This window comes from Falco punctatus, assembly GCF_963210335.1.
Source record: "Falco punctatus genome assembly, chromosome: 11".
NCBI classification, from domain to species: Eukaryota; Metazoa; Chordata; class Aves; order Falconiformes; family Falconidae; genus Falco; species Falco punctatus.
In genome coordinates, this window is record NC_137591.1 from 5,644,058 (window position 1) to 5,671,371 (window position 27,314).

The 27,314-nt window shown below is 49.1% G+C and overlaps 1 protein-coding gene across 8 annotated transcripts in view; it reads left to right on the forward strand.

The window, feature by feature from the left end:
* Positions 1-2: 2 nt before the first annotated feature.
* FYB2 (FYN binding protein 2) overlaps positions 3-27,314 on the forward strand; it is a 525,108-nt gene continuing 497,796 nt past the window's right edge. For 3 of the 8 annotated variants that reach the window (XR_013931024.1, XM_080406359.1, XM_080406360.1), the window contains exons 1-14: positions 3-11,850; positions 12,870-13,064; positions 14,137-14,170; positions 16,909-16,997; positions 17,793-17,821; positions 19,032-19,066; positions 19,930-20,014; positions 20,363-20,516; positions 22,262-22,388; positions 22,488-22,531; positions 22,834-22,903; positions 24,826-24,909; positions 26,201-26,229; positions 26,921-26,981. Coding sequence is in view for 7 of the 8 variants with exons in the window: in XM_080406359.1 (XP_080262485.1) it covers positions 11,037-11,850; positions 12,870-13,064; positions 14,137-14,170; positions 16,909-16,997; positions 17,793-17,821; positions 19,032-19,066; positions 19,930-20,014; positions 20,363-20,516; positions 22,262-22,388; positions 22,488-22,531; positions 22,834-22,903; positions 24,826-24,909; positions 26,201-26,229; positions 26,921-26,981 (1,850 nt within the window). In the remaining variant the exon portion in view is untranslated. The remainder of the gene's footprint in view (positions 11,851-12,869; positions 13,065-14,136; positions 14,171-16,908; positions 16,998-17,792; positions 17,822-19,031; positions 19,067-19,929; positions 20,015-20,362; positions 20,517-22,261; positions 22,389-22,487; positions 22,532-22,833; positions 22,904-24,825; positions 24,910-26,200; positions 26,230-26,920; positions 26,982-27,314) is intronic. The other 5 variants (XM_080406355.1, XM_080406356.1, XM_080406361.1 and 2 more) reach the window with 5 other exon arrangements.

A 27,314-nucleotide genomic window follows, 5' to 3' on the forward strand; every position in this document is an offset into this window, starting at 1 on the left:
CCATATGTAAATGTTTGCTACAGCTGCAAACAAAAGCTTCAGGCTTCAGGATGCCGTCGGGCAGGCACTGCTAGAGCAAGCGCGGAGCCCACCAGCCCCCAGAGCGCTGCGGTAAATCATTGACAGCAGCACGGATCAGATCACAAAGGATCAAGACACGTCCCAGAGGCCTTTGCCCTTCTGGAAACAAATTCCCGGTTTTCTGGCAAGGGAATCTATTAAACTGTGCAACTGTTTCCACATTAAAGTCAATCAAGTCCAGTTGCAGCCAGTGTGTTTCTTGTCCAGCCTGCCACCCTCCTTTTAATTTGCAGGAGGAGGGAAATCATTTTAATTCCCACAGTGGCTTAACTGCAATTTCGGTGCATCTGGTTGCTGGCCAGGGAAGAGCTTCCCCACAGAGCAAATTGAAGTTTATCATAAAATTGTGTTACGAGGACCATGTACCTTCCAGATACGTCAAGGTGTACTGGCTTTGAGCGGCAAGGCTGGGGGGTACGGGGGCGGCTGCGGGGGGCGGCTGCGGGGAGCTGCCCCCGTGCCCGATGCAGCCGGTGCCGCCGGCTCCCAGCCGGACCCACCGCTGCCGGGGGGCCCCGAGCCGGGTCTGCTTTGGCCGTGACGGCACCTGCTGAGCCTCCCTCCCCCTCCTCATCGCCACCCACGAGCCTCTCCCTGTGCTTTCTCCCTGGCCCAGCTGAGGAGGGGGGTGACGGAGCGGCTTTGGCGGGCGCCTGGGCTCCAGCCAGGGTCAGCCCACCACGCAAAGAAACGTCAACTCAGCTTCTTCTCATTGCCGTCTCCGTAAGGCAGTGTCCCATCTCCAGAGCTGCTGTAAGTTACCACCTGGCTTTTGGATGGCCCTGAGCAGTCGCTGCAACACAAGAAGGTAAATCTTTGTTTCCTAAAGTGGTTTGGGGAGAGGAGGATGCCCCCTCATCTGAATTTGTGTCTTACCCATATACTGTGCAAACCCATCTGTTAGTGGTGCCTCTGATGCTTCTAGCTGGGTGGGTTCTTAACACAGAAGTAGTGGATGTGCCCAAGTGTAAGAAAGCAATACCATAGAAAGCAAGAACACCATGTGTTATTTATTATTAAGATAACAGTGACAAGATGAGAATAGTTTTATGCTGGAAGAAAGAAAAAAATGGCCATTGGAAAGACACTTGGACAGGCTATAGCCCAAGTTGGCCCATAACTGTTCCCCTCAGGCTTGCACTCAGCCTGCAAAATTCCCCCAGGGGCTCATGGGCAGGCACAAAAATACACAAGAAATCTATAACTTCATTAGATATTGGGTTTTAAAAAAAGAAAGGTAAAAGTTCTGTTGTGACTTTTGTGTTCCAACAAGGGTCTGTATCTCCCTGCTTTTTCTTCTGCATAAGTGGGCTGAGATGCTTCATGCAGAAATGAAGTGTTCCCAGCAGACAACTGGAGGCTTGAGCCTCAATAAATTCAAGAGAAAGTGTAATTACTGTAGGAAAATCTTGTTGTGGGCTATTACAGCTATTAAGTAGACAGTGAATTGTCCTCTGTCCACAAAAGACTGGGAAGTAAGTGTCACTTTGTGTATTTCCCAAATTAATTGCAAAGCTCATTTCAATAGGTGGTATTGTAAATTATCAAAATAAAAGGACCTCTTACTGTGTTATTTTAATGTAATTAAAGTTCAGAATGACCCTGGGGCTTATCTTTGCTAAACACAAAGAAATGTAGCACATGGGTAAACCCTGTAGTAAAATGAAATCTGCCTTTTTGTGACCTTCGAGAGTATGTTAATGTAATCCCTTACCTACTAATGCACTTCAGATGAATTCAGAAAGTCCTTCTCCTTTCTTCACCTACACAAGAAGAGCTCAAATGAGGGGTTTAATATTTTTTTATATATATACTGTTAAACCTAAATTGCTTTTGCCTGGGAAAAAAGCAGGGGATGTAAACTGGCCTAAGGCGATCCCCCCTGTTGGCTCTCTGTTACACGTTACAGCCTCTCCGCATACCGCTGTTAAGACAAGTACATACAAAGGCTTTAGCAATGCTTGTAGAGGTCTAGTGGGGGTGGACCCCACTGTCCCAATGGTGGGGACCTCCCTGGCCGCCTGCCAAGCCTGTCTTCGGTCCAGACTTGGGCCGTCCCACAGTACAAATGGCTGCTTTGCACGGTCAAGTGCCTCCTCAGCATCTAAGCAAGGCTGTCGAAGCAGTATATCTTCTCTTTTCTGATAGCAGCATCAGAAACACACCGTATATATAATGAAAGTTATTTGTGGCACATCTGCCAGGTAAAAGGCTGGGCTGGTTTGTGCAATCAGGCACAACAACAATTTCGCACTGATAGGTGAGGTCGTCTGGGGGGGAGGCGTGCGGGAGAGATTTAAGCAGCCAGCAGGGCACACCACGTTAGAGGTGAAATTAAAGAACCTCTCTCAAAGGTGTTATGTTCCAAAAGTGATATATATAAAAGTTATGGTTCCATTTATAACGTTATGAATTGAACTTGTCTAGAATGTGTGTTGGAACCTTGCCTCTGAACCTGAATTAACTCTCTGAACCTCTGGCTTGCAACGCTAGCCGTGCTGTCGGTGGCAGCGCAGTCACCTTCAGGAGGATGAGCCATGGCCTGAAGCCCGGGGGCTCTTCAGGAGCAGGGAAATAGGGGCTGTGAGCGGGCTGGGCTGAGCAGCGAGCCTGCATCGGCACTTTGTGACTATTCCTGTTGCAAAGCTCTTTTCCCCGACACTGAAGAACTCTTCACTGCCAGCCTCTAATTAGGAGACACATAACTCCTCATTTACAACTCTTGTGTATCTAAAATCAGGGGCAGATTAACTCAGTGTAAACAAACTGGGGCACCCACATTTCCTCGCTGACAGCAATCCAGGATTCTGTTCCACTTCAAAAAGTCTCCACTTCAAATGTGTTTGGCCCAACAAGGGGAATTGATTTCTGCCTGCGGAATGCATTGAGCTTTGAAATAGCACCTGAACGGTACGCTCGGTAATGTGGCTGTCTGCACCAGCCTAGCTCCAGGGGGACGTTACATTACAAGACCTAACATAATGTTGTTGTTGTTGTCCAGCAATTTGCATTTGTATTTTCTTTATATGTAGATTTTTATTTTTCATATATTCGTACAGTTTTTGCTGCAGGGGATGCAGTAACTTAAAAGAATAATCCTTTTTTATGCCAATATTCTATTTATAATTTCTTTTGCAGTACATTATTCATGCAATACTGTAAATCTGAATTTTGTTCCTGACTTGAAGACCGTGAACATCTAAAGGCAGAGTCCTGTTCTTTTTTATTCTGTTAGATACATCATACCCCCCCAAAGTCATATCCGAGCCGCTTGTTGTCGTGCATCAAGCAATGTGACTGACACCTGCCATGTGCTGTTTGTTCTCTTGTGGTTCCCCAGGGAAAAGTGCAGAGCAGGCAGCCTTTCATTCAGGGGTAGGGTGGTGGGTTTTAAAAAATACAGAGATTGTTGCAATGTACAGAGGTTATGGAGATGTTAGATGTGGCAAGATCAAGAAATTACGCCTAGCAATTGGAGCTCTGCCCTTGGAAAGTTCGCCATTTCACACGTGCTTTCGCAGCACACATGGGCTTTCTCAGCTCACCCTCTCTGCAAGCGCTGGAGAGCTTTCTCTGCACAGTAGCTTGGTAAAACAACTTCTGTTTTGCCAAAGGAGCAAAGCTGGTTGCCAAGGTCTCACCTCTGAACTTCAAAATTCAAAATCCCAGCAGAGATACCTTCAAGAGAAGGGTTTAGATTTGGAAGATGGCTTAATATTGTCTAGCAAACAGAAGAGACAAGTGGAAGTATTAAGAAGGATAAGAGAGATGTAATGCGTTTGCCATAGTTTATGGTGCTGAGCAGGCGTTCTGCGTGAGGCAATGTTTGTGCAGTCCTGAAGGCCTCTGTCCATGTGTGTGGCATCACCGCAGGGCAGGGAGAGGGTGCTGCAGGTGGTACCCAACCCTGGTCGCCATCCGCCATGTGAGCGGGGTGGTGGCAAACACTGCCTGCAGGTCCCGACAGGAGCGGTCACTGTCACCGTGGTGGTCCCACATCTCAGGTAGCAGCCGTGTCCTGGTGACAGGGATGACCAACCTGCACAACGACCAACATGCCGTTCCTCTGCACCGGTTGTGCATCTCACTTCTGGGGTTCACCTCTTTTTCATCCCCAGCTTCAGTTCTCCGGCTGCTGAGTGCTCGCGGTGAGACAGTGCGTTGGAAGGACCCACAAAGCCATGGGTCATTTGTGTGCACCATCGGCCACGTGTCCCAGTTACTGAGCCGAGTGGCTGTGGAGAGGTGTGGAAAAGGTCCACCTAAGGACCAGAAGACGAGCAGAGGTCTAGTGCTGGACATGCCAGTCCTCATTTGGTGTCACAGGTGTCTGAGAACACCTTCTACCAGAGTAAACACGTAGCCTTGAACACAGGAGCAATTGTACGGGCTATACTGCTAAAAAAGCGGTATGCACTTAAGTGTAGGATTGGGGCCGTACTGCAGAGACAACCTTGTAGCTCGGACAGATAAAACCCCTGAAACATTGCAAGGCTTTAAAATTAATTTTCTTGACTGCTACAGTGCTTCGCTGGGGCTGATCTTAAAACTTCTGAAGGAGCCACACGGGTACCTACGTTGGCTCCTCCTAAACAGCATTTTGTCCTGGCCGTTCAGTGTTAGCTTTGTGAGCGCGGGGATCAATAATACTGCATTTTCTTAAATTTCTTGTTAGTGCCGGTAATGCAAGATGGAGCGAGCGGCTCGATGGTGGAACAAGCGATCCTATCTCCCCCTCTGCTGGAAAACCACGATATGGCCTCCTGGCAGAACACGGGTAGGATGCGCGGGGCTGGGTGGCTGCGCTGGCCCTGCGAGGACCAGAATAAAACGGAGCTGAAATCCCCCCTAGCATGAGGTTCTGCCCTGCTATCCATTTCTGCCCATTCTTCTGGGTTCTGAGGTGTTTTTCCAGACATACAGACCCTCCTGCACTGCAGTCAGGAGCTGCCGTTTCCCTCACTCTGTGCCCCATCTCTTTCCCTCGGTGCTGGCCCACATGTGGGGCCAGGAGCTGTGACAAGGAAAAATAACTTGCCAGACCATCCCCAATTTATAATATTGTGACACTGGGCTAACATCATCACCATTTATGTTGTAGGCAATACCTGAATCAAGTTGTCTTCCAAGGAAGACTGGATTGTCCCAGAATTTCCCTGCTCTTCACCAGTCATGCTGCCCCACCTTTCCAAAACATTAGGAATAAATCATATTCCCGAGATCTGCTGTTGTTTCTGGCCTATAGTAAAATCTCTGTGAAATGCAAAAAAAAAACCCCAAAATTCTGAATCTGTATCATACATGACAAATCCCAGCAGTCGCTAAGTAGCTGAAAAAAATAATGCAGGGAAAGCAAGTCTGCTGAATGCTGTGCTTGCAGCGCTTGGACTGATGTGTTTATAGAAGTTACTAATTGCATCACTGCAAAAAAACCCATCTAAATCATAACATTTAAAATTTTTAAGCAGGATGAAATGGTTTGTTCTGGGGCGATTGTGCATGCTGAGGAGGTGTTCGGTGCTGTGAACCCTAGCATCATTCAGGGTGGGTTTATTCGAGTTGGGGCAACTCCCGTTCTGGGTCGGTGCCTCTGATACACAAGCCCAGACCAAACGCCAAGCTTCTGCTCCAAACTGCTGCCTGTTTAACGGTGGCGGTGGACAAGGTGGCCATTGTGTTTGGCTGGGACGTCACCATTCACGGCAATTTGCAGCTTGGTCAGGCCCTTCGGGAGGCACCAGCACTGGGAGGAGAGGTGGGGCAGGAGGGAAGGGCTGTCAGAGGGATTACCTGCATTCCCTCCGGCGTTCCAGGGTGGGTATAAAATCTTGCTTTGACGTCTGCTGACATACCTGTCTAATTTCTCTAAGGAAATGGTGCCACGTGGCCCATTAAAAGGTGACTTACACAGAGCAGCGCCAGCCCTTTATCATCAGGCGTTCCCCAGAAAGGTCCGGAGTCGGAGAAAAAAGTCGGCTTCCCCTTCTGCTGCGTTTGATCTGTACAACACCAGGGCTGCCCCGTGCTCCCCGCGTGGTTATTATAGCCCGGTGCGATTTATGGCAGCCCTGGGGCTGCTGTCAAAGGGAGGTGAGGCAAGTGGGGTCCTCCCAGGGCTAGCACTCGCAAAATGCACGTTTTAAAGAAACTTTTGGCATTTGCTTCTTATTTTTAGAGCCCATATAGAGGAATCTGTCCTGTCCCTTTCCATGGGACATGGCTCTGAAGTCACAACCTCCCGATTCTCCAACAGTGCTTTAATTCATGGCCTGTGTTCATACCACTGGGCGGGTCATAAATCCTGCCCAGCTACCTGCACACAAAGCTGGCATTCATTTTCATCATGCCGCGGCTCCAGCCCCAGCTTGGGGGGCTTCCCTGCCAACTCCTGGCTCGGCAGGACCCCGCTTTCTTCTCCGAGACCACCAGGCAGCAGCAGGGCTTTTCATGTGGTGAGGGACGAGACCCACACTTCGAGTCATGTCTCTGAAAAATTAATATATTTTTTTCCCCTAATTTCTTTTCCTTTCTTTTTCAGCGCTCCTTAAGCTTGGCTCTGGAAAGTACGGTCAGGTTAGGCTGTGAGAGCATCGGTCCCACTCCAAGGCCGTTAAGGATGGTTGGGGCAAGGCTTTCCTCAGTGTCCACGTGCAGGGGGGGGAACGTCCAGCCAGAAGTCACGTGTCACACCCATCACCTTCACATCAGTGAGGAGCAGTACGGGAGGACCCTTCAGACAATCGTACGCACGCAGGTTGCTCTTGCATCCCACAACTCCCAGACATGCTTTCCCAGTCCCTTTTCCCCTAACCTCAAGGCCCGCTATTGCTGCAGCATTTGTTTTCCAGGCAGCTCTTTGGTATATAGGTATATATTTGGTATATATATATTTGGTATATAGGAGGGGTGCCACGATTCAGCTGGTGATGGGTGAGTATAGCTGAGGGTGCTGGTGGTTCCCAGCTCCACAGACAGCATCCCCTGGATCCCACCCTGCTCCATGCAGCAGCCAGCTCTGCTCAAAGGGAAGCATCAAGCGCTCCCGCAGAGAAAGATGAAATATTTGATCAATTACAGAGGGAAAAAGTCCTGGGGCTCTCGGTTCTCTTCTCGCCAAGCTAACCAGCCTGGTTTTTCCTGGGAGATGTGCTCTGTGAAAACACGGGCTCGGCGTCTGAACAGACCTTTCAGGCCGTCCTCTTGGGCAGAAATAGCCAGTGATGAGAAAAGCCTCGTTTGTCCTGATTCAAGTGGTTTGTCCTCAGGACTCAGAAACAGCTCGCCACGAAAGGGGGCTGCTCCGCCAGGGAACACGCGTGGGTTGCCGCGGGAGGAGGGGGGGTGGGGCTGTGTCTGCTGGGCTCTGCTGGCCAGAGTGGAGGAAAACGTGTGGTTCCTCCGGGAAACCGCCCGTGTTGGTCACCCCCAGGTCTGCGTACGGACCCCCGGGGGGCACCCGTGCCGGGCCAGCCCCGCTCTTTCTCCCCAGCAGCGAACCGAGCGCAGCCCCCCACGCCCGCCCCCCCACCCCGAGCCGAGCGCTGCCGCCTGCGGGCGGGGACGCGGGGGCAGCCGCGGGCCGGGCCGAGCCGAGCCGTGCCCGGGCCAGGCTCTCCCCGCCCCGGGGCAGCCCCACGCCCCGGCCCAGGTGTGTGTCGGGCTCGCCCCGCCTCGGCCGGGACGGCGGCAGGGAGCCGGGCTGCACCGCCGGAGCCGGCGCGGAGCGGCGAAGGGATGGCTGCGGTAACTGCCGGGGGTCCCGCCGCCCCCACCGCGGGGGGCACTGCCCACGCCCCGCCCGGGGGGGTCTCGCCGCGGGGGGCTGTTGGGCGCCGGGGGCAGCGCAGCCGCGGGGTGGGCGCTGTTCCCCCCCGAAGCGGGGCTGGGGGGTGGGGGGCTGCCGGGGTTCTGCCCCCCCGCTCTGCCGTGAGCTGCCCCTTGATTTAACGGAGAGCAGAGGTGGATTTATCTCTGCCCCCCCGCCCCCCCGGGAGGAGCCGGTGGGTTCTGAGCGGGGGGGGGGGGGCGCGGGGCCGCCCCGGCCGGGCACGGCTCCAGCCCGGCGCAGAGGGCAGCGCGGGTTAAGCATTAACCCACCCCGAGCTCCCCTGGAGACCGGCTAAAGGACCGATTAAACCAGGAAAACGTGGGGAGGGGGACGCGCAGGGCTCGCTCTGGGCTGGGCTGCGTGTCACGCCTCCTGTGGGGCGGCAGGAGGGGGCTGCAGAGCGGGGGGCAGCCGGGCTCCTGCTGCCCCCCTTGGTGTGGGCGCAGCCCCCCGCTGCTGGGCCTTCTCAAAGGCTCCTTATCGCGGGCTTGAGCCGCGCTTTGTTCCGTCTCCTGGAGCGATGATCACGTTAAGAGAGCGTTTTATTTATAGGGGGAAAATATGGAAAGTTTAGCTGTCCCCTGACTCCGTAATGCTCACAGCTTTCCGGCCGGTGGAAGTTTTGTTTCCTTTTTATTCTCTCCCTCTCTCATCTTGCGTGGGCTTTTGCCAAATGTTTTATTATTCACAGTGAATTATTTGGCCAGATGTAGCTGTAATACGTATTGTGAGCTTTTGGCAGCCCTTTTAAATTTATGAGTGCATTCTCCCTACTTGTCAACTGGTCAGATTTCCAGGGAAGTTCCTCTCCCCACTATGCCGAGCCCTCCCTGGGCTGGTGGGGCACTGGGACAGCGGCTTCACTCCTGTCTGACCCACCCGGCACCATGCTGAGGCTGAGCATCTCCCCCAGCCCACTGCAGGTGCGTGGGTCGAGCCGGAGAGTTGCTTGGATGTGCTTTGAAACATCCCTGCGCGATGGAAGGCCATCCCTGCGGAGACCAGGAGAACTCGCTGCACCTCGGAGGGTCGTGCTAAGCTCAGCCCTGTGCAGGGATGCAAGACCTCCCGGCCTGTGGGGATGGAGGGGGTGTCCAGGTGTGGGTGTGCAGGAGGTGGCCGTGGGGTGCAGTTGAACCCCGTTCGTGTTCCTGCCGCACCGGGGCTGTTCGTGGCACCGGTGTGAGTGTCCCAGCGGGCTGCAAACTGGGGGAAACCATATTCTAGCGAAGGGCACCAAGCACGCATTAAGCACAGATAATCTTCCAGTTAATTAAGCAAATCATTTGAAGCTGCCATTTCAAGGCAAGAGGAATAACAACTTAAGGGGGGGCATGGGAGGCTTGTATCCATCCCTCTTTAATTAAAGGAGCTAGCGACTGTCACAGCCATTTCTGTCACAGCCAGTGCCAGGGAGAGGCCTGACTGAACCCTGTTTCACATGATTCCGCCTCGCCTGTGGCATATTGAGACACGCAGGTACTTTTTCTTTTCTATTTTCTTTGTCTCTGAGGGCACTGATGAGGAACTATGCGCTGCAGTACAGAAAATCAGTAAGGAGAGGTAAACAGCGTTGAACTCTTCAACTGTTGCTGCAGCACGTGTGAAAGCTCGGTGCAATTGCATTAGGGCACCTCGCTCCTTGATTTCCTGTCTGGCATCGCTGGAGGGATCGGGTACATGTGGGATTTTTTTTTTTTCCCCCGAAATCTGATTCATCCTCCGTATGCTTCTGAAAACTCTCATTCCCATCGGCTCGCCGCTAGATTAGGCTGTCTGGGCAGCTTACACGGCATCATGCTGCTGACCACTAATATGAAATATAATTGGAGCAATTCAAACCTCTCCCCCAAGGGTTGGTTCTTTACATCATGCACTACCCTGTGAAAGTAATAAAGTCAGTGAAAGGGGTTATTCAAGAGAAATTGTCAGTGTTTAATAAATCGTGCAATTAAATGCAATAAAACCTCAGTATGCTATTCATCTGTTCTGCCTTAACACTTAAGGCTGGGGCTTTTTTCAGAATAACGAAGTTCTGTCCTAGATAATTTTTTCCAATTTCCTCATTAGACAGGTTCTCGTGAAGCCTTACAGTTCTCCTCACTGAACTAAGCTGCCAGAGTAGTGCACCTAATGTAATCGTGGCATATAAAAAGTTATAGAGCAGTTCAAGGACTTAAGTAGCTCATAAATTTTTCTTCATATTTTCTCTCTAGTTCAGTTCAGGGCTGAGTTTAAGCCACAACATTGCAGGCAGAAATTGTGGTCCCCTTTCTACAGCACAGGACAGTGAGAGGCCTGGGGATGAAGGCCTGAAACAAAATGTTCTTTAAGTGCCCTGTTAAACAGTGCTGTCACTGATTAGCAATCTTTGTTCAGAATCATAAAACCTGTCGTCTGGTAACTGTATGGGAGAGGAATTGTCTTCACCTTATTCATTACCTGGACTGGGAGATGCTCATGCTGTCTTTGTGTGCCACGTGCTTGGGTTGTATGTCCTCTGCTTCCCAGGGTGGGAGTGACAGCAAGGGGAGAAGCATCCAAAGAGCTGTGGGGACCTTGAGCTGAACCAACACAGTGGAGGGAAATGTTGTCCCAGGGGTCATGTGGAGCCTGCCAAGGAGGATGCTCAGTGCTTCTCTTCCCATGGTGGAGTTTTCTAAAGGGGGCAGGGGATGGACTGGGGGTCTCCAGAGCAGCACCAGCCTCTCCCCTGGCTGGTGCTTGTGTATACTGAAAAAAAAGTGCAGCTCTCACACCCAGCAGGTGCATAAGTCGTATCGCAGCACCTCTGCTGGGAGGCTGTGAAGTTTGTTTTAGTGCTTGCTGGGTCCTCCTGAGGGAGATTCTCCAACATTGGGGAGCAGGAACCCATCTCTGCTGGTCCTGCTTGGTTGTGTTTCCATGCTCTGCTCCTGTGTTTCCCCCCCGTCTCAGCTCTGTTGCCTTTATTAGAAGGGATTTGTGAGCCTTTGGAGGATCCTTTGAATGAGCTAATTCTCCTCTCCTGCTTTTAAATTTTCACCAGGCTCAGAATATCCTTGGTGACCAGGGCGGAGTCCGCAGCCTCTTTCTCTCTGAAATGATCATGATCAAATAAATTGCCTGTTGCCACCTGTGAAAGCAGATGTTTTGTGCTCTCCTTTCTTCCCCCACCCAGGAAGGTGTGACTGATTTCCGAGCTCTCCGAGCAAAATTTCAAAATGACTCCAACTTGGCCAGCAAGCTGGTGCAGCCACACAAGAAGCCTCCCACCGAGATCGTGCCCAAGCTGGGCTCTGGAGGGAACGCTGTGTCCAGCCCTCTGCCCCTGAGTAAGAGAGAAGGGATAATACTGAAACCCAAGGGTGAACCTGCCCATCCTGCCCGTCCGCACCCTGCGCTCACCCAGTGCAACCCCTTGGCACATCCTCCAGCCAAGCTGGGATACGTGGAGCCGACGGGGCACAACAGAGAGCACAAAGGCAACATCTTGGAGAAAGGGCCGAGTTCTCCCAAGAACAGTCCACAGAAACCTCTGCCATCCCATTGCACTGACCGGCAAGGATCAGCCCAAAGAGCCTCAGAGGGCCCTGCACTCCCAAGTTCTTTCCACCATGCCCTACAGATGTGGGAAAACACTTTATCCTGCAGCGAGAAAGCAAGTGCGACACTCCCAGCCCAACGGGCAGCAAACTTATACGTGCACCCTTCCCTGGAGCAGAGGGCAGCGTGTGCTCTGGCTGTGCTGAGCAGCAGCAGGATGCGACCAGCTGGCAGTGAGCCTGCGCTGGCCTTGCCTGCCCAGAAGAAGGATGCTCTGCGCGGCCGTGGGCCGGCTCTTCCCCACGCTCCCACAGGACACAGGAGCTCTGACAAAGCAGGTGCTGAGGGCGCAGTGGCAACCAAATCCTGCCAGCTGGGTTATCGTGCGCCAAGAGAGCAACCTCAGCACCAAAAAGGTATAGTAAGCTGTACTCTTACAGTGAGCTCTGACGCATATGAACGTATAGGTACATAGGTGCTCTGAAAGTGCAGCATAGAGCAGCTGGAGAGAAAAGCTGTTACCAGTTGGGACCCCCAAAGAAGAGGCCAAACTGGCCCGAGTGGTCTCTTCTTTCTGTGGAGGTCCTGGAGATAAGAAATGGGCCCCAAACTGCTGCTGAGCTTGGGTAAGGGGAGTGTTCCTCAGCTGCACCAAATTTTTTAAAGCTCACTTGAAGCAATTGTCCATGTTTTGGGAGTCAAATGAAGGGTGAAGACAGGGGAGTGTCTTCAGGTTTGGTCTGCTCTGGCCTTCTGCAATTGCAAGGTAAATGTGACTACGCCCTGCCACTTGGTTTTCACACAGACCCTAAAGGCTTGGCTTTTCTGCCAAGACAGTTTGGTTCAAATTAAAATTCAAACTACTTGAAAATTGAAATTAAAAGTTCAGGCTTAAACCTGAACTCCTGCCTCTTCACCCTCCTGGCTTTGCAAAAGGTCACGTTTGAGCTCAGAAAGCGTATTCTCCTTGCAGTATTTTTTACAGAAACTGGTGTTAGGAAATTCAAATGCCGTGAAGTTCTTCTTGCTAACGTCACACGGAGTGGCGGGGCACTGAAAAGATTAAGCCTTTGTTTACCCTGGAAAGCTACCTCGCTCGGGCTGTGTGTTGAAAACAGCTATGCCACTAAATCCTGGCAGATTAAACTGTTATCGGCACAGATAATTAAGCTAGTATTTTATAAACCAGAGGAAGGGAGCTGTCAGGAGTTGAGGCCCCAACATGGTTAACTTTGTAAAGATCTGTAAAAATGGACGTTTCCATTTATTTTTCCATTCTGGTGACATGGTGGGAGCCCCGCTGTGTAACAGGGATGCTGAGATTGGGAGGAAGCAGAGCTGGGTAGAAATGTCTGCATAACAACTAACGATGCTACAGGAATTTTTGCTTAAATGAGGGCTAATTGCTGCTTGTATTTGTGTTTCTCTGGAGCAGGATCAGAGCCTCCCTTCTGCCAGCCCAGAGCAGGAAAATGGTCTCCGTGCCCCAGGAGCAAGTGGCCAAGGATTAAACCTCTCCCTTCAGCTGAATCCCTGGGTCCTGCCCCTGGGAAGCCTGCAAGACCCCCAAAGTTTGATCTCAGTGCTTTCCGAAGCGCCATACTTTCAGTCCACAGGGGGAATGAAACAAGTAAGAGATTTCTAGTCTTTCTCCCCAAACCTGTTTTGCAGAAAATGAATAATAATTTGCAGTTTACTGTCATTTATAAGGCCATGGTTCCAAGCACACATAAATAAGATGTTGCTACTTGTTTCTAACATCTTCCTTAAACAGTAAAAATCGCTCAGCAGTTTCAGACTGATTTTTTTCCTCTTAATCTGGAAAAGGGATCTGGTTTTCCAGGTCGGATGTCACCCCCATGCAGCAACCCGCTTTCCTCCCAAGTGCAGCGTGTTGTGAGCGGGTTACAGCTGGCTGTAACGCAGCAGCTGTGTGCGGAGAGCTGATCTTTATCACTCCTCTTCAATGGGAAATGCCTTCACTCTGCAGCACACAACTGTGGGAAGGCAGGATAAAATGGGTGGAAACCGGTCTGCTAATCCCCTCTTCTGTTTTAAATACAACAGAGGGCAACGTTGTTAAATGTTCCGACATCAAGAAATGCAAAAGTTCAGTTTCCTGTAATAAAACCCTATCGATGTTGCATAATAGAATATTCTGGACTGCTTAATAAGCTGCTAAATGGTGTTTCTTTATAAATACAGCCTTAATTATAGCCAGATCTTTAGGCACAACTTTTACGAATCCAAAGGGAGCTGCTTTTCTGGGAAGGGCTCTGCTAAACTCTCTTTGGCTGGACTGTGCCAGTGCTTATTGGTCTGCCCTGGCCGTGATACAAACAGAAGGGGAAGAGAGAGGTTTTCACTGCAACTCTTTTCCAATCTACTTGCCTTTTCTAAATATATTTAATGGAGGAAACTAGTTACAGTTCTACGTCATCATCTCCATGCCCTCTCAGTATCACTCAGTTATTGATCTCTAGAAAGCCGGAGGTTGTTGCCTGGAAACATGAAATAATGACATATTAACATAGCCACAGCCCCAGTCTCCGCTGTCAATCTTATCTCACGCCTGCCTTTGTGTGCAGCGTGCTGCCTGGAGGAAAGGCCGTCCCCGTCACACCTCCCCGTTGCGGCAGCCGGTGTTCTGTAAGAGAACGGTCTTGCCTTCAAACACTAATCCTCTGTGTGTTTGTCTGCAGCTGCTGAAGAAGAGGATTACTTGACCCCCGAAAGGTGAGCGTGCGGCAAGGCAAACATGCGGCTCGCCAGCAATGGGAGCATCCCCATCCCGCGATGCTGAAGCATCCTTGTGCAGTCTGGAGCGAACATCCTGCTCCCAGAGGCAGCGACTTACTCCAGGGATTGTGCAAAGCCACGCGGGAAGCTTGAAGCTGGCTGGGATGGCCTTCTGAAGTAGAAAGCTTCATCCCTGTTTTCTCCTCTGGGTTCTTTGAGCAGCATGGGGAACCCTGCCCAGGTGTCCTTAGGTCTGGTTTAGCGGGTTGGGGGGGAACGCTGCCAGTGCTTTGGCTGCAAAGGTGACTCAGCACCCATGTGGCATTTGCTTCCTGTTTTCTATATACTCAGGCTCGGTGTTTTTAGAAAAGAGATGCTTTTCAACAACTGTTGCTGAAACAAAGCCCTGATGTAACCAGCAGGTGTTGGCTTTTTGCCAGCAGCGGGGGAGCTTGCCCTCCCTCATGTTTGTGCAGCCAGCACAGCCAGGGTACAGGAGCCACAGCCCGCCCTCCCCCTCCCCAGGACTTCAGCTGTCTCCAGAGGCTGAAGTGAGATTTTTGTTGAGTGGTGGTCCAAATTCACTGTTCATCTTCATCGTCAAATTCCAAGTTCATCTTCTGCTACCGCAAATGTCTGAAATGGCTCAGAAATCTTACAGGCACAGATGGTTTTGTATACAAGGGGATCCTGACTTTTTCTAATATGTCTTTAACTTGTTATGAGTGGTTACGTAGTGGTCCTTGTTCTGTGCCACCAGAACGGCAAAAATGGAGAAAAATATTCATATACATGTTGTCTTAGCTGCATGAATATACAGCTGTGAAAATGGGAAACAGAGTGGATGAACCAAAGCAAGAGAGAAATTTTTAAAATGCTTTCTGTGCCCAAACCATGAACCCTTGCAGCTATCGCCACAGCAAGCCGTGCTTTTCACATCATGAGGTGCTCCTGCCAGCGTTGGCTGGTGTTTTGTTTAACTTTTAACCTGTACTTGTCAGAAGAGGACTGGTCAAAAAATAACCAGCTCCAAAGCTGTCATGCACCACAGGGAAACTGTCCTAGTAATATATTGCCGCAAGATTAGCTGCCTTGCTCTAATCCTTGTGATACGGTCTGTACAAAGGTCAATTGTTAACTATTAACCATGTGATAACTGGGGAAATGAATGACATCAACTCCAGCACGGAAGCAAAATCGTGGGGTTTTGGGAGCAGAAATTCCCCTCCTTGAAGCCTCGCCTTGACTGAAGTCTGGTCTCTTAGACGTAGTCACTTGGGCTGATTAGTCCTGAGCTCCGATTCCTTGTTTGGGAATAAACAGCCTGCCTTCACTACTGCTGGTCAGGGACCCAGCAGCCCAGCTCTGTCGCAGGTCCGGTGTAGCGCTGTGGTATATGTGAAGGGCTGGCTGGGGTCTGGCACAGCTCCCAGGGTGCGATTTTATCCAGGGGTTGGGCTGGAGAAGTGAAAAATCGGGGTTTCCCGGCCTCCTCTTTCTCAAGCAGTGGCACCAGGGACAAAATACCTGCTTGCAGTATTTTTGCAATTGTGTATGCATGTCCCCTTCAGGGGGACCTACGTGTCCAAAACACGCTGTGGGACCAGTAAGGCGGCAGGCGCTGCCCCCAGTGCTGGGGCTGCAGGGGACAGCAGGAGGCTAGGGCAGCCTTTGGGAGCATCACAAGCTTCTGCTCTACTTTAGGTGCTGTTTCTTATCTGATTTCACTACTGGTAAAATGCACCTTGAGTTTCTTGTTCCTCTTGTTCTGGTTTGCAACAACTACTTAGTGTTTACTCTGTTGAAGCTGAGTTGTGGCAGTAGGGTGATTCAAGGAAAACCAAGCCCTTCCTCGGGTTTGTTATAGACTTAGTGTTAAAAGGTGCGGCAGTTCTCACTATAACTCTCCCTGCCATGACCCCAGTATGTGTTATAAGCTGCGTCTTGTGCAGTTGCCGCTTCCCGGTGCTCCTGAGCTGCTGACACCTCTGCTGCCGTGGATGGAGGGGATGCCTAAGGGGCTTTGCCTGGGTGATCTGGGAAGGCTTGGATTTCTCTCTGCACCTATTCCCAAATTATGCTAATTGGAATTTCCAGAGGAGGAAAGGAAAAAGGAGGATGAGCAGATGGGGACCGGGCTGGGAAGCCCAGTACCTGCGGCTGAGCGGTGCTGGGGCTGCGGCACGTCGCCTCCTCCCGCGACTGGCACGTGCCGCTCGCCCCATTGACGTGGAGCATGTGTCTCACTAAGCTCAGGAGCAGGACCTTTAACCGTACCCTCTGATAGCTCTGCTTTCCCTGCCTGTTTCCTTAAGTAAGAAACAGCATGCCAAACTGCGACTGGGTTGTTACTCGTTTTAAAGTAGCTGTTGTGGGTTTGAAAAATGCTGCGCTCTGATTTCCTTGGATTTTTTTGTTCTGTTTCTACTTAAGGGATCGCTGTAGGCAGAAGACCATAATCCCAGTATGAAGTCCCCTGATGTGCTTTGAGCCCTATAAATGCAACCTGTCCTACCAAAGGAAAAGCAGTGGGAGTGGGGAGTCGGGGGGAAGGCTCAGCTGAGCCCTGGCACAGATCGCCTCTCCCTCTGAGGAATTCCTGATTTCACTTTGCTTTTTTGTAGGCACAGTATCAAAGCGCTTGAATTCCTTGTCCTTAAGATGAATATTTTTTTCCAGACTTCTAAAAGGGCCAGAAAACAAAATCTTTTCTCTCTTTTCTTTCATCTTCTCAGTGCCCAACTTGAAGAGCATCATAATTATGAAGAGACCCTGATGTACCTGAATCAGTCTGGGGACACCACAACCTTGTGTGTCATTGAAGGTACTTTGCCAGGCAAGACTGCTAGGTGAATTACATGCTATGTGGGATAGAGCCTTTAGAAAATGAAATAATATAGTTTCTTCAAGAAGAGAAAAGCAGCTGCACCTTGGTCCTGGTGAGCGAAGATAACTGTCTGTACTGTCCCTCTGTGCTCTGACAGTGTATGAGGACTTTGGGGCACAGGCAAAATAGAAGTGAGCACTTTAGTGGTGAAATGGTGCTTACAGTAAGGCTGAGGTGGGGAAAAGTCATGAGACATCACCCATGTAGAAGAGAAAGAAAAGAAGATAGTGATGCAAACCTCAGCATCTGCTTAGGAGCAGAAGGGTACTGGGCACAGAGATTTTCCATCTCCATCACTACTTCTTCCCAGTATAATTTTCTCAATCAGAGTTGCCACTGCTCTGCTTTTACATTTTTCAAAGTTGCCTCTTTTGAGGGAGGTTGGTTTTTTGCCTTGTGCATTGGTTTTCTCACCCCTTGGAACAGAAGCCGAGCCAGGCTGTCTTGGAGGGGAGTCAGGAAGTCTTGAGGAACCTGCCACAGCCCTTTTGTGTCAGCCCCTAGGGCTATGAAAACTGTGGCCAGTTAAGCTCGATGCTGCGGCCCTCTGAATGTAAGCCAGGGCTAAATGGCAAATGGAAAGACCCTGGCCAGTGTGACATGGTGCATGTACCATGGTGGAAGTGTGCCTGGATGCTGAGCGTGTGGGCTGAAGTTGGGGTTTGCAACATAAAGTGCAGTGACTTTAACATGGACTAAAAAGTAATATGTATTCACAAATATCTTTTCTAGTACCCAAGGCAGAGCCTGAAGAACACAAGGTAAGTCTCATCACCACCAGTTTTGATCTTTTGGGCTTGACCATACCATACATGACATGCTTTCCTGTCTTAGAAACCTTTAATATCTGTATTTCTTATCTGCTGAGTGTTTCTTTATGTGTGTTGTCGGTGAAGACTCTCAAAAAATAAGAAATTGCAGAGGGGACGTGAAGGCTAATGAAGTTTCCAAACACGCTAGGGAAGCGAGTCAGTTCCCTTGACTTCCACTGCCAAACATGTAAGGAAGGGGTAGCACCACCTGGACGTTGGTGGCAGACCAAGTAAGTGTCAAGCACTGATATCTAGACTGTGAATTCTTGGAGGGAAAATCCACTGAATTGTTCTGCAAGTCCCTGCCAGAGGCGCGCTGTGCTGGTGGTGCCTCTGTGAAGGCATAAAAGCCAAACTGAGCCAGGTTCCTTGTCACGGCAGCACGCTTCGGGTTTTGGCTCGTAAGCGGGGCAGCCGTGGGGTGCGTGGCTGCACGGGTCCTCCTCCCCTGCTGTGGGGGTGTCCCTGCTGCAAACTGCAGCTTGACTCTCTTCGTTTTACCCTGGCTGCGAAGGGGGTGGCAGTTCACCCTGGCAGCGGAGGTGCCCTGCAGTGAAGGCAGGAGAGTGCGTTGCCGGGGCACGAGTTGCTGCAGCGGTCCCTAGGGAAGACCTGCCGGGCTGCGTGGCTGGACTCACAGCAGGTAGCTGGGCTGAGAGGACAAGTCACCTCGTGCCAGGAGATGGTCATGTACCGGGTGTTGGTTCTGGCCCTGCTGAAATGTCAAACTCCACTTCCAAGTCAAATTGTCCAGGAAATAGCACAGGTTTCCAAAGGCAGTTACCTGTGCATGATTTGCAGAGAGGCTCTCTGGCTTGGCTGTAGTCTTATTTTATGGTAGGTTGGAAAATCTTTGTTTAATTAAAAAAAACTTCCTCCCCTTCTGTAAGCTCTCCAACCTTTCGTTCTGACCAGTAGCTTCATCGACCTGATCCCTTGCACTGTTATATTACCCTTACACAGTTTGTCAATATGTGTATCCCCTGTCCTGCAAAGTAGAGGATATTTCCTTGTCTGATGACTATTCCAAACGTAAAATGTTTCTGGGCTTTCTAAAGAAATATTTCTTTAACTACTAGATGACAGTTGAGGCCTTGTATAAAAGCTTGACTGTTGAAAAAAGCGCAGTGGCTGAAAGCTTTCCTCTCCTTCGTTCTAGAAACAGAAGACAGATTTTCTCTTTGCCAAATCCAGGTAATTTCCTTTCCTTTCTCTCAAGCTTTTTCTAACCCCACAACTAACTCAGTGAGGGTTAGAGTATTGTAACACTCAGTAAATAGAAAGACATTTCATACATATCATGACCAGAGCAATGTAGACGATGATGCTCGTCTGTGTCAGCATTCATGGTTTCTAAGATAGTTTTCATTCTGAGGGATACCTGGAGGGGAGATTGTCATCCCTCCTCTGGCACACAAGAAAATACATTGTCTTTTCCTACTGAAACCTGAACCCTTTCAGTGTAAGAAGGGGGAGGTGTGAGGCTCTCAGGCTGGGACACCTGGTTCCAGATCTAAAGCCATGTGGTAAGGCAAGGTCCACACTGAATTCCACCCTATAAATGTCACGTTTCAAACTCCCTGCAGCATATAATCGCTGCCACTGGCTGAAGGCTGTTTTTTCAATGGGGACTGAAGAATCATGTAGTAGAAGGGGGTCACTTCAGTGGGAAATGTTGTGATGCTGGAAAAAAGGTACCAAGTTCTGCCTCCTGCTGCTGTATCTTCCCTAAATTGCAGTATAGTGTGGTGAGAGGCGCATCTCCTGAGCCGGGTGCCACCGCTGGCAAACGGATCTAGCTTGTGCATTCCTGCTACTAGAAAACAATCGTCTTAGTTCACCTCTTTTCCAAGAGTGATTGCTATCACCCCAAGTAACCAGTGGCCTTTAGGGTTGGATTTCCCCTTACTTTTAGTACTGGTGGTCTTTTTGGCATCTACCTCATTCAAAGGGAAAATGAGCTGCTTATTTGGGCACAGTCATAAAGCAGTCTGCCTGCCTGTCACTTTGCTGAAGCATTTCTGTTCTGGGATCTCCCTCATGTCTGAAATTTTCAGTTCTGGAGGAGCTGTAGTAGAGGATGAAAAAGAGGAAGAGCCAAGTCTTGAAAGAGAGAAACAGGAAGCAAAGAAAATTCTCAAGGTATCGTAGAGATTACTTTTAATAATTACTGTGTGGGGTCTCTTCTCCTTCTGTCTTCCCTCTCTTTGGGAAACAGTTAAAATTTGAGTCCTTAATATTACCCCTGGGGGGGTTTCTGGCTTCTCTTTTGTCTGCTCATTGCTCAACTGCTACTGCCTAAAAGGCAGGTAGTGCTGCCAAGCAGCACGTGTCCACCAGAAATCCCTGATGGAAAAAGGCGTGAAACTGTATTAATTCCACAGAAAGATAATTTACATTCTTGTTGATGTATATATGTAAAATGTATTCACTTATATGAGAAAGGTGTTTCTAAAGACTGTATTGACCAGACCAAATGTCTGATCTCAGACAGGTGGAAATGAATACGTATCTCCCACTAGCTCAGCCAAGGAAGATGGTGGAGGTGGGATGAAGGTGCTGCCAGTGAAGCAGGATGTGTCAAGTACCCAGGCTGCAGAGCATCCTACCCTACAAGGGCTGGCAAAAGACGGAGCAGAGCTCTGTGAGTATCTCATTGCGCTGTTGAGTGTTTCCTCAGTCCTCGGTCCCATCTGTTGCCCAAATGTCTCTTCCATATGGGAAATAATGTTAAATTTGGATGCAACTCTTGAACCAATTTAGTTAAACCAGGGCAAAAGGTTGCATGCACATTTGTATTCTGGTCTGAATCATTTATTTTGGCTTTGCAAATAGCTTCCTACGTTGGTTAACCACCTGCGTAACTCAAACCAAGGTGTTTGTTTTTCTAGCAGATTGCCCTTATCCAAGAGAGTTAAAATCCATCTCCTCTGCTTCTCATAATTTATTAAGTCTCAGAAAAGGATTTGGCTAAGGCTTGTGGTAGAAACACACATGAGCAGGGTGAGAGCCTGAAGTCTCCCCCTTTCCCTTACTAAGACAGATGATGGCTCCTTGCTCCATTTTCATCATAGTTCCAGTGAGCCTTTCTCTGACTTCGGGCTCCTTCTGTCACGACGCTCCAACATAGCGTCTGGAGCTGGTGATACGCACCTTGGCTGCACAATCAAACCCAGTCACGTGCCCTCTGTAAACACTATTTGGCAACTTCAGGTATAAGTGTGCACAGGCTCTATTCTGCAAAAGCTTACTCCTGCCCCTGCAAGCCGCTAGTGTGATACAGCAACATTTCAAAGATGAAAGAGAGAAAAGTAGCTCTGTTGGGCTCGGTGGAGAGACCAGGAGTGTGAAGGAAAAGTGTAAATTCACTGTGGCTGTGGTTGTTGTTATTGGTGTGGTCCTCAGGTGGTTGGTTTTTTTTTAAATTTAAACCACTTCATAATAATTTTCTCTTTTGGTTGGTGTCTGTTTTTGTGAGAAATCTTGCTGGTTTGCGTGACCTTTGAACAGCTGGAGGTAATTTCTGTTGGGATTTTTTTTTTAAAAAGTACTCATGGTGAGCCTCCTGCTATTGTTTCATCAGAGAGCCTGATTTTGCAGAATTGTTTGGTTCCCCCGCAACCCTCCCCATCTTTTTCTTCTTCATGGGGATTTGAATGTTTTGCAGAAACTTTGGTCATTAACTAGACCGTACTGTGGTGGTGCATGTTTCTGGTGAGACCTACTGCATGCACATGTGTTCATTTAGAAACACTATCTGCTTTTATTTGTGTGGCTGCATTTCTACATTACTCCAGCTCTTTTAAATCAGTTTTAAGTATTTAATATTGCCACTTAACAGAGTCCTCCAGTAATAATCTTTTTTCTAACTTCATGAGGTTCCAGCTCTTGGTGAAATACATCTCTGGGATACTCTCCTTCCTTGTCTGCTTTATGAGATGCTGATTTACAGGTGTGTTTCCAATGGACTGGACCATTATTTGGGTCTTAACATCACCAACCATGCCAAACCCTCCCTTCAATCACTTCTCTCTATATCCATGAGTAGTCTCTTGGGATGTTTTCTGGTGAGGAGGATTTGGGTCAGAGCTGCTGCAACTGAGAATATCGATGGATGTTTTAATTTTTTTTAAATGTAAAATATTTAAACACTTTAGAATGTTTTAAAGCTAAATGTTTTAGAACCTGAAACCTTGTAGAATTTTTTTGGTTTTTTTTTTTTTTTTTCTCAAAGTGGCTCAGAGCAGAGCCTTTCCTGGACTCCTGGAATGGAAAGTATGTCCATAGGCTCCTTGTTGTGGCATCAACTGTTATCCTCAACAGTTGCCCTTGCCCTGAGAGAAGTTCCTCAGAAAAGCTCCTAAAGCGAAGGTGCTTTCTTGTTTCCAGTGCGCTACATGCATGTTGGTGCCCCAAAGCCAGGGGTAGAAATAACAGCCTTGAACCAAAACACCTGGCAGTCTCTGCAGGCATGGGAGGACATATATGATGACGTTGGGGAAATGCAAGATAGACTGTGAGTATGGACTTGGGCTCTTCGCTGGGGTTGTGTTTATGAAATGTCTTTTAAAAATGACGCTGCAGCAAATCTCCATGTAATACTTCTGTCTTCTAGCAGCCACGGGTCGGATGCCTCAGGTCCGTTCACTTCAGCCAGCAGTAAGTGCAGCACGTGGGGAAGCTTGAACAGAGCTGCTTTTAATTTGGGTTGGTCCCCAGGAGATGCTGTGAATAGCTTCTTTTAACTTGCAACATCTATAGTGTCTCCTTCTGGCCTGGTTGCTCTAAATTCCCATTAAAACCAGTGGGGAGCAATACATGTGGCTAGCATGGAATTCATCTGAGTGACCTCGAAGCCTCTGTAAGAGTAAAATGTAATGGCCTGGGTGCAATTTGTCCAGCAAACCTCACCTCGTCGCTACTGAACGTGGTTTGTGATAATGGCATACCTTGGGTTTAAGTTTCAGGAAACGGCTGTGAAGAAACATATGAAGATGTTGAGACTGGGGGTGATAATCCAACAAAACTGGAGTAAGTTCCAATTTCTTAGCCTTATTTTGAAATACTGACCATAATTCCTTGATCTCACATGCCAGGTGCTGGCTGGAAGCCTTTTTTTCCCCAATACTGCAGAAATGTTGTTGCATGGGTGGCTTTCTTCCCCTCTTCCTCCCTCTTTCCCCTTTGGCTGACGTGTAGGGAGCAAAAAATAGTTACCAAAGTTAAAACCATGAGCAGTGAGGCCTTTCTGTTAGAGTTGGTAGCACTCTCCATCCATTGGAAATACTCCCCTTACAGACCTCTCCTGGCATAAAGCACACAGGACAGCCTTGCTAGCCTTTTGTTTTCCGAAGCCTTGCTCAGCTGTAGCTGAGAAATGGTACCTTTTTGTGTGTGCCGAAAGAGGCAAGGCCGGAGGAACAAATGGGGACCTTGTCCCCATAAAAAGGGACCAAATGCTCCCATTTCAGGTCACAGAATGTTGGAAAGCTGAAAGGACATGCTGCAACGAGCATGCAACCTTCTCCTTTTTATATAACTTCTCAAGATATTTGCTTCCACAGGCTGTGTTGTAAAAGCAATGAGTTTTGCAGCCTCAGGTTTATACATTGCCTGAGCTTCCCAGGTGGATTAAAAGGCGAAACATGAAGTTTGGTGTGTTTTTACTTATTAGCGTTGTGTGGTTCCCTACCCTCATGCAGTAAAGGATTTCCTGCATCCCTTTGTAAGAAATAGAGACAGCCTTTGGGAATGACCTATGGGCTGGGGATGCCGCACACAACTGCTTCAAATGCATCTGGTGGCTCTCTTCTGAGGAGCAGTGTGGGAGGAATAATAAGGTGTTGCTCTACATCTGCTTTTCCCTTATGGATGTGAGACTCGTACTGGCTTGCATCTGGATTCAAGTCAAGCTTATGCCTGGATGTAGAGCCTGTGTGTGTCAGAGAGGGAAAAAAGATATGGGAAACGAGAAACCCCGAGGTGACCGGGCAGTTATTGAGAGGCGAAAGTGTCATTTCTCTGCAAACTGCCCACAAGAGCTGTGTGGTGGAGGCGCACGAGCTTCTCGGGCCAGCGGGTGATGCGCTGGTGGCTGCGCCTGGCTCCCGGGCTGACCGTGCGTCCCCCCCCGGCTCTTCTGCGCCTCTGTGCCGCTGCCGAGCAGCAGCAGCAGCTGAACACCGTTGCTAGTGCGCGGGAAAGCAGTGCGTCTGGCGGGCTTTGCAAGGGAATTGCATGACACAGCTAGAGTCGGGACCGAATCCACGGGGTGCGGAGGTCACCGTCTCAATCCCCAAACCAGTTGTTATGGAATCTTTCTATCGATCCCACGTGCAGGATGAGGTGTGCTGATACACATAAAGTATTTTTAATAGTACTTGCGCATGGATAATGTCCCCCAGGTGAGGATCTTGGTTGTTTGCAGGTACTATTAGTAAATTGCCGTGTAGCTTTGCAACCCCCCGTAAGCTTGAGAGAGAAGTGTGTATAGTGGAACTTCTCTCTCAACAGCATATACAGCGAAAATGTGTGGTGAAGGGTGGCACAGACACATGCTCCCAATGTCCTCCTTTAATGGTCACTGTGTGCTTCTGGGGAATTTTTGTCCCTTTCACTAGGAATTTTTACTCCAAATAAACCTGGATCATTCTGTGGTTGTTAGGTCAGAGGAGACAAGTTCAGTTACGCAGAAAAGTTTAAAGCCAAGCAGAGATTTGAGCTTGGACTTCAATAAGTAAGCACTTTTTGCTGTGTTAGTGCCTTTCCCATTGAATCCATCATTCATCCACATGATGCTGTCAAGGCTTAAAGCTCACTGCTGAGCTGAGGGCTAAGGTCTGCTGACCCTCCTGTACCTGCTTCGGGATCTCTGGGGCTACGAGCATGGCAGTTCTCACACAGTTCAGTGCCTGGTGCCTCTTAAATTTAAAATCTGTTTCTCATTTGGACAGAACAGAAAAACAGAAGAGATTTGGAAACTTGTTCAAGATAGAAAAGTTGAAGCTGAAGAATACCAGGTTCAAGGAGAACTTAAGGTAAGAAAATGGTGGTGGTCCAACCCCTTCACCTTCTAAATCTGAACATTCCTATTTGGAATAATTTGAAAGCAAGAGGTCTAGGAGTAAGGAATGCAGCTTTATTGGGAAAGTTATGCCCAAAGTGCTTCTATCAACTCATGAGGAGCTGCTGTGGCAGATGTGGCCAAATGTCCATCTGTGCAGCTTCTCTGAAGTCTCTGGCATCGGGAACCTGCAGGAGCTGGTCCTACAGCAGTGTCCCAGTTTTCATAGGCTTTCTGCTGCCCTCAGTACCTCAGCATGATGCAGGTACACAAGGGAATGCAGAGATGTGATACCTGCTGCCTAGAGCTGTGGGCCAGGGTTAGGCAAAGGCTTGTTGATGTGGCTTTTACGGGCTGAGGGTTTTTATTCCAGGTACCATTTATAGTCAAGCTGGCAACAGCATCTGCTGAAGAAGTTTACTGTTGAGCCTGTATTCTAACAAGTTAGGATAGAGGACATTGTGTAACTGCCTCTAGTGCCCTTTCAGGTACTCTAATATTCAAAATCCTCATTAAGGTTCCATGGAAACTGCCTTTTCTACAAGTGCACGGTAGCTGCCTGCTGGACTTGTCCTCCACTGCTGCCAGCATGTGCCTCACCTTGTGCACACTGCCTGAAGTCCAGGAAAATGCTACTTTTTCTTATTTCTTTGGAAATTCCAGATTAACCCTTTCCTCTCTTACATGAGGAAGGTTTGTTTTACTTAAAAACCTTTTCGCACTAGGTGTTCTGCCATGTCAGTGGCTCCCTCCTGCACTACTGCTAAAGATCGTCACAGGGAAGGAGCCACGAGGTTTCATGCCATTCTCCTGTTACAAAGAGCCCTTAAAGCTCCAGCAAGTATCTTAGATACCTACAGTCATTGTCACATATAAATTGCAACCTATGATATTGTCAGACTACAAGGAGGGAATTACTACTGCCTACAGTTACCAACTGTCCGTCAACCCTCTAGATATTGGGAATGGGTGTAGGAGTAGGCAGGAGGAGGGTGCTTTTGCCAATTTGGACTGTTCTTCGGATGCAATGTAGACCTCTCTTAACCCACTTAACGAACACATGGCTCCTGTTGCTGCCAGAGGGTGGAGATGCTGATTTAGCAAGGGCTGTGATACTGGCAGATGCTGTTGGTGTCATGGAGACCATGCACCTAGACCTGCCTCCATCTCTTCAGCAGCAAGCACTGCCAGCTTGTTGGTACTTGTGGCTTTCTGGGCGATGCTGATGTGCAAACTTGTTTCTAAAAGCTTCTTTGTATCCGCAGACTTTTTTCCACTTCGACACCAAATTTAGGTAAGCAACATACATATATCTGACTCTTGGGGATTTGTGTGTGTGTATGTGAAGAGGGAAATGTATTGCACAATGGGAAGTGAACTTTACGCATCGTGCCTTTCTGAAAATCATTTAATGTGGCAGCATTAAAATGGGAAGACTTGACAGAGATTTGTGTTTCACTTGGGGGTAGTTTGTTGCCCATTTTGGGGTGTTTTTTCTTTGTATAGGAGCATTCCTCCTGTAGCTCTGAATATATTCAGGAAGGCAACGTGCAAAGCAGTCTGTGCTGAGCCACTGCCTCCAGACTGGCAGTGGTGTTTAACAGCCGATGGCACTCCAGCAGCTCTCTGCAAAACTATGTAAATGGGAGTGGACACAAAACCTGTTCCCACTAATGAAGCCTTGAGAAGGTGCTGGAGTGAACGTACCCATGTTCTCAGCATGGAAACCCTGCTAGGGTTAGCTACCGTGTGAAGCTGGGGCTTTGCTACTGCTCCTACTCAACTACCAAACCTGAGCATCCTGCCTTGTGTGGGAGTTTTGCCTGGTTTTTGGAGCACTGAGGATCTTGCTTTTGCATTGCCTTGGCCTCTTTGGGTTGAGCAACTAGCAGCAGCCACGGTTTTCCTCTGCAATACATAATTTGGAGGAGCAGGCTCAGAAGGACATCTCCTAATAATTTTCCCTGCTGCATTTTGGTTGACAGCGGCTGTTTCCCAGGAGGACATGGTGTACGACAATGTCGAGGTGGGGCAGAGAGAGCTGAGGTGAGGAGGGTGCCCTCTCCTGGGGCTGGCCTCGGGCCAAGGAGATGTTCCTCTTGGCACAAACCTGTGCCCAGGGGAGCCTGCGGTACTGCAAGCCACTGGGGGTCAGGAGCTGGTCGGGACTCAGTCCTCTGGAGACAGTCCAGGTGCCCTCTCCATGTGTGTTTAATTTGGCAAGTAGCATCCTGCAAAATGTTTTTTCAATGTTACCTAGTTAGTGCCAGGGACGTGGAAAGCAGGGAGCTGCTCCCTGAAATGTGAAAATTCAGATAGTTTTCCTAAGGAAGGAAAACTTCGTCTCCCAGACCCGATAATCAGCCCCATCCTGGCAAG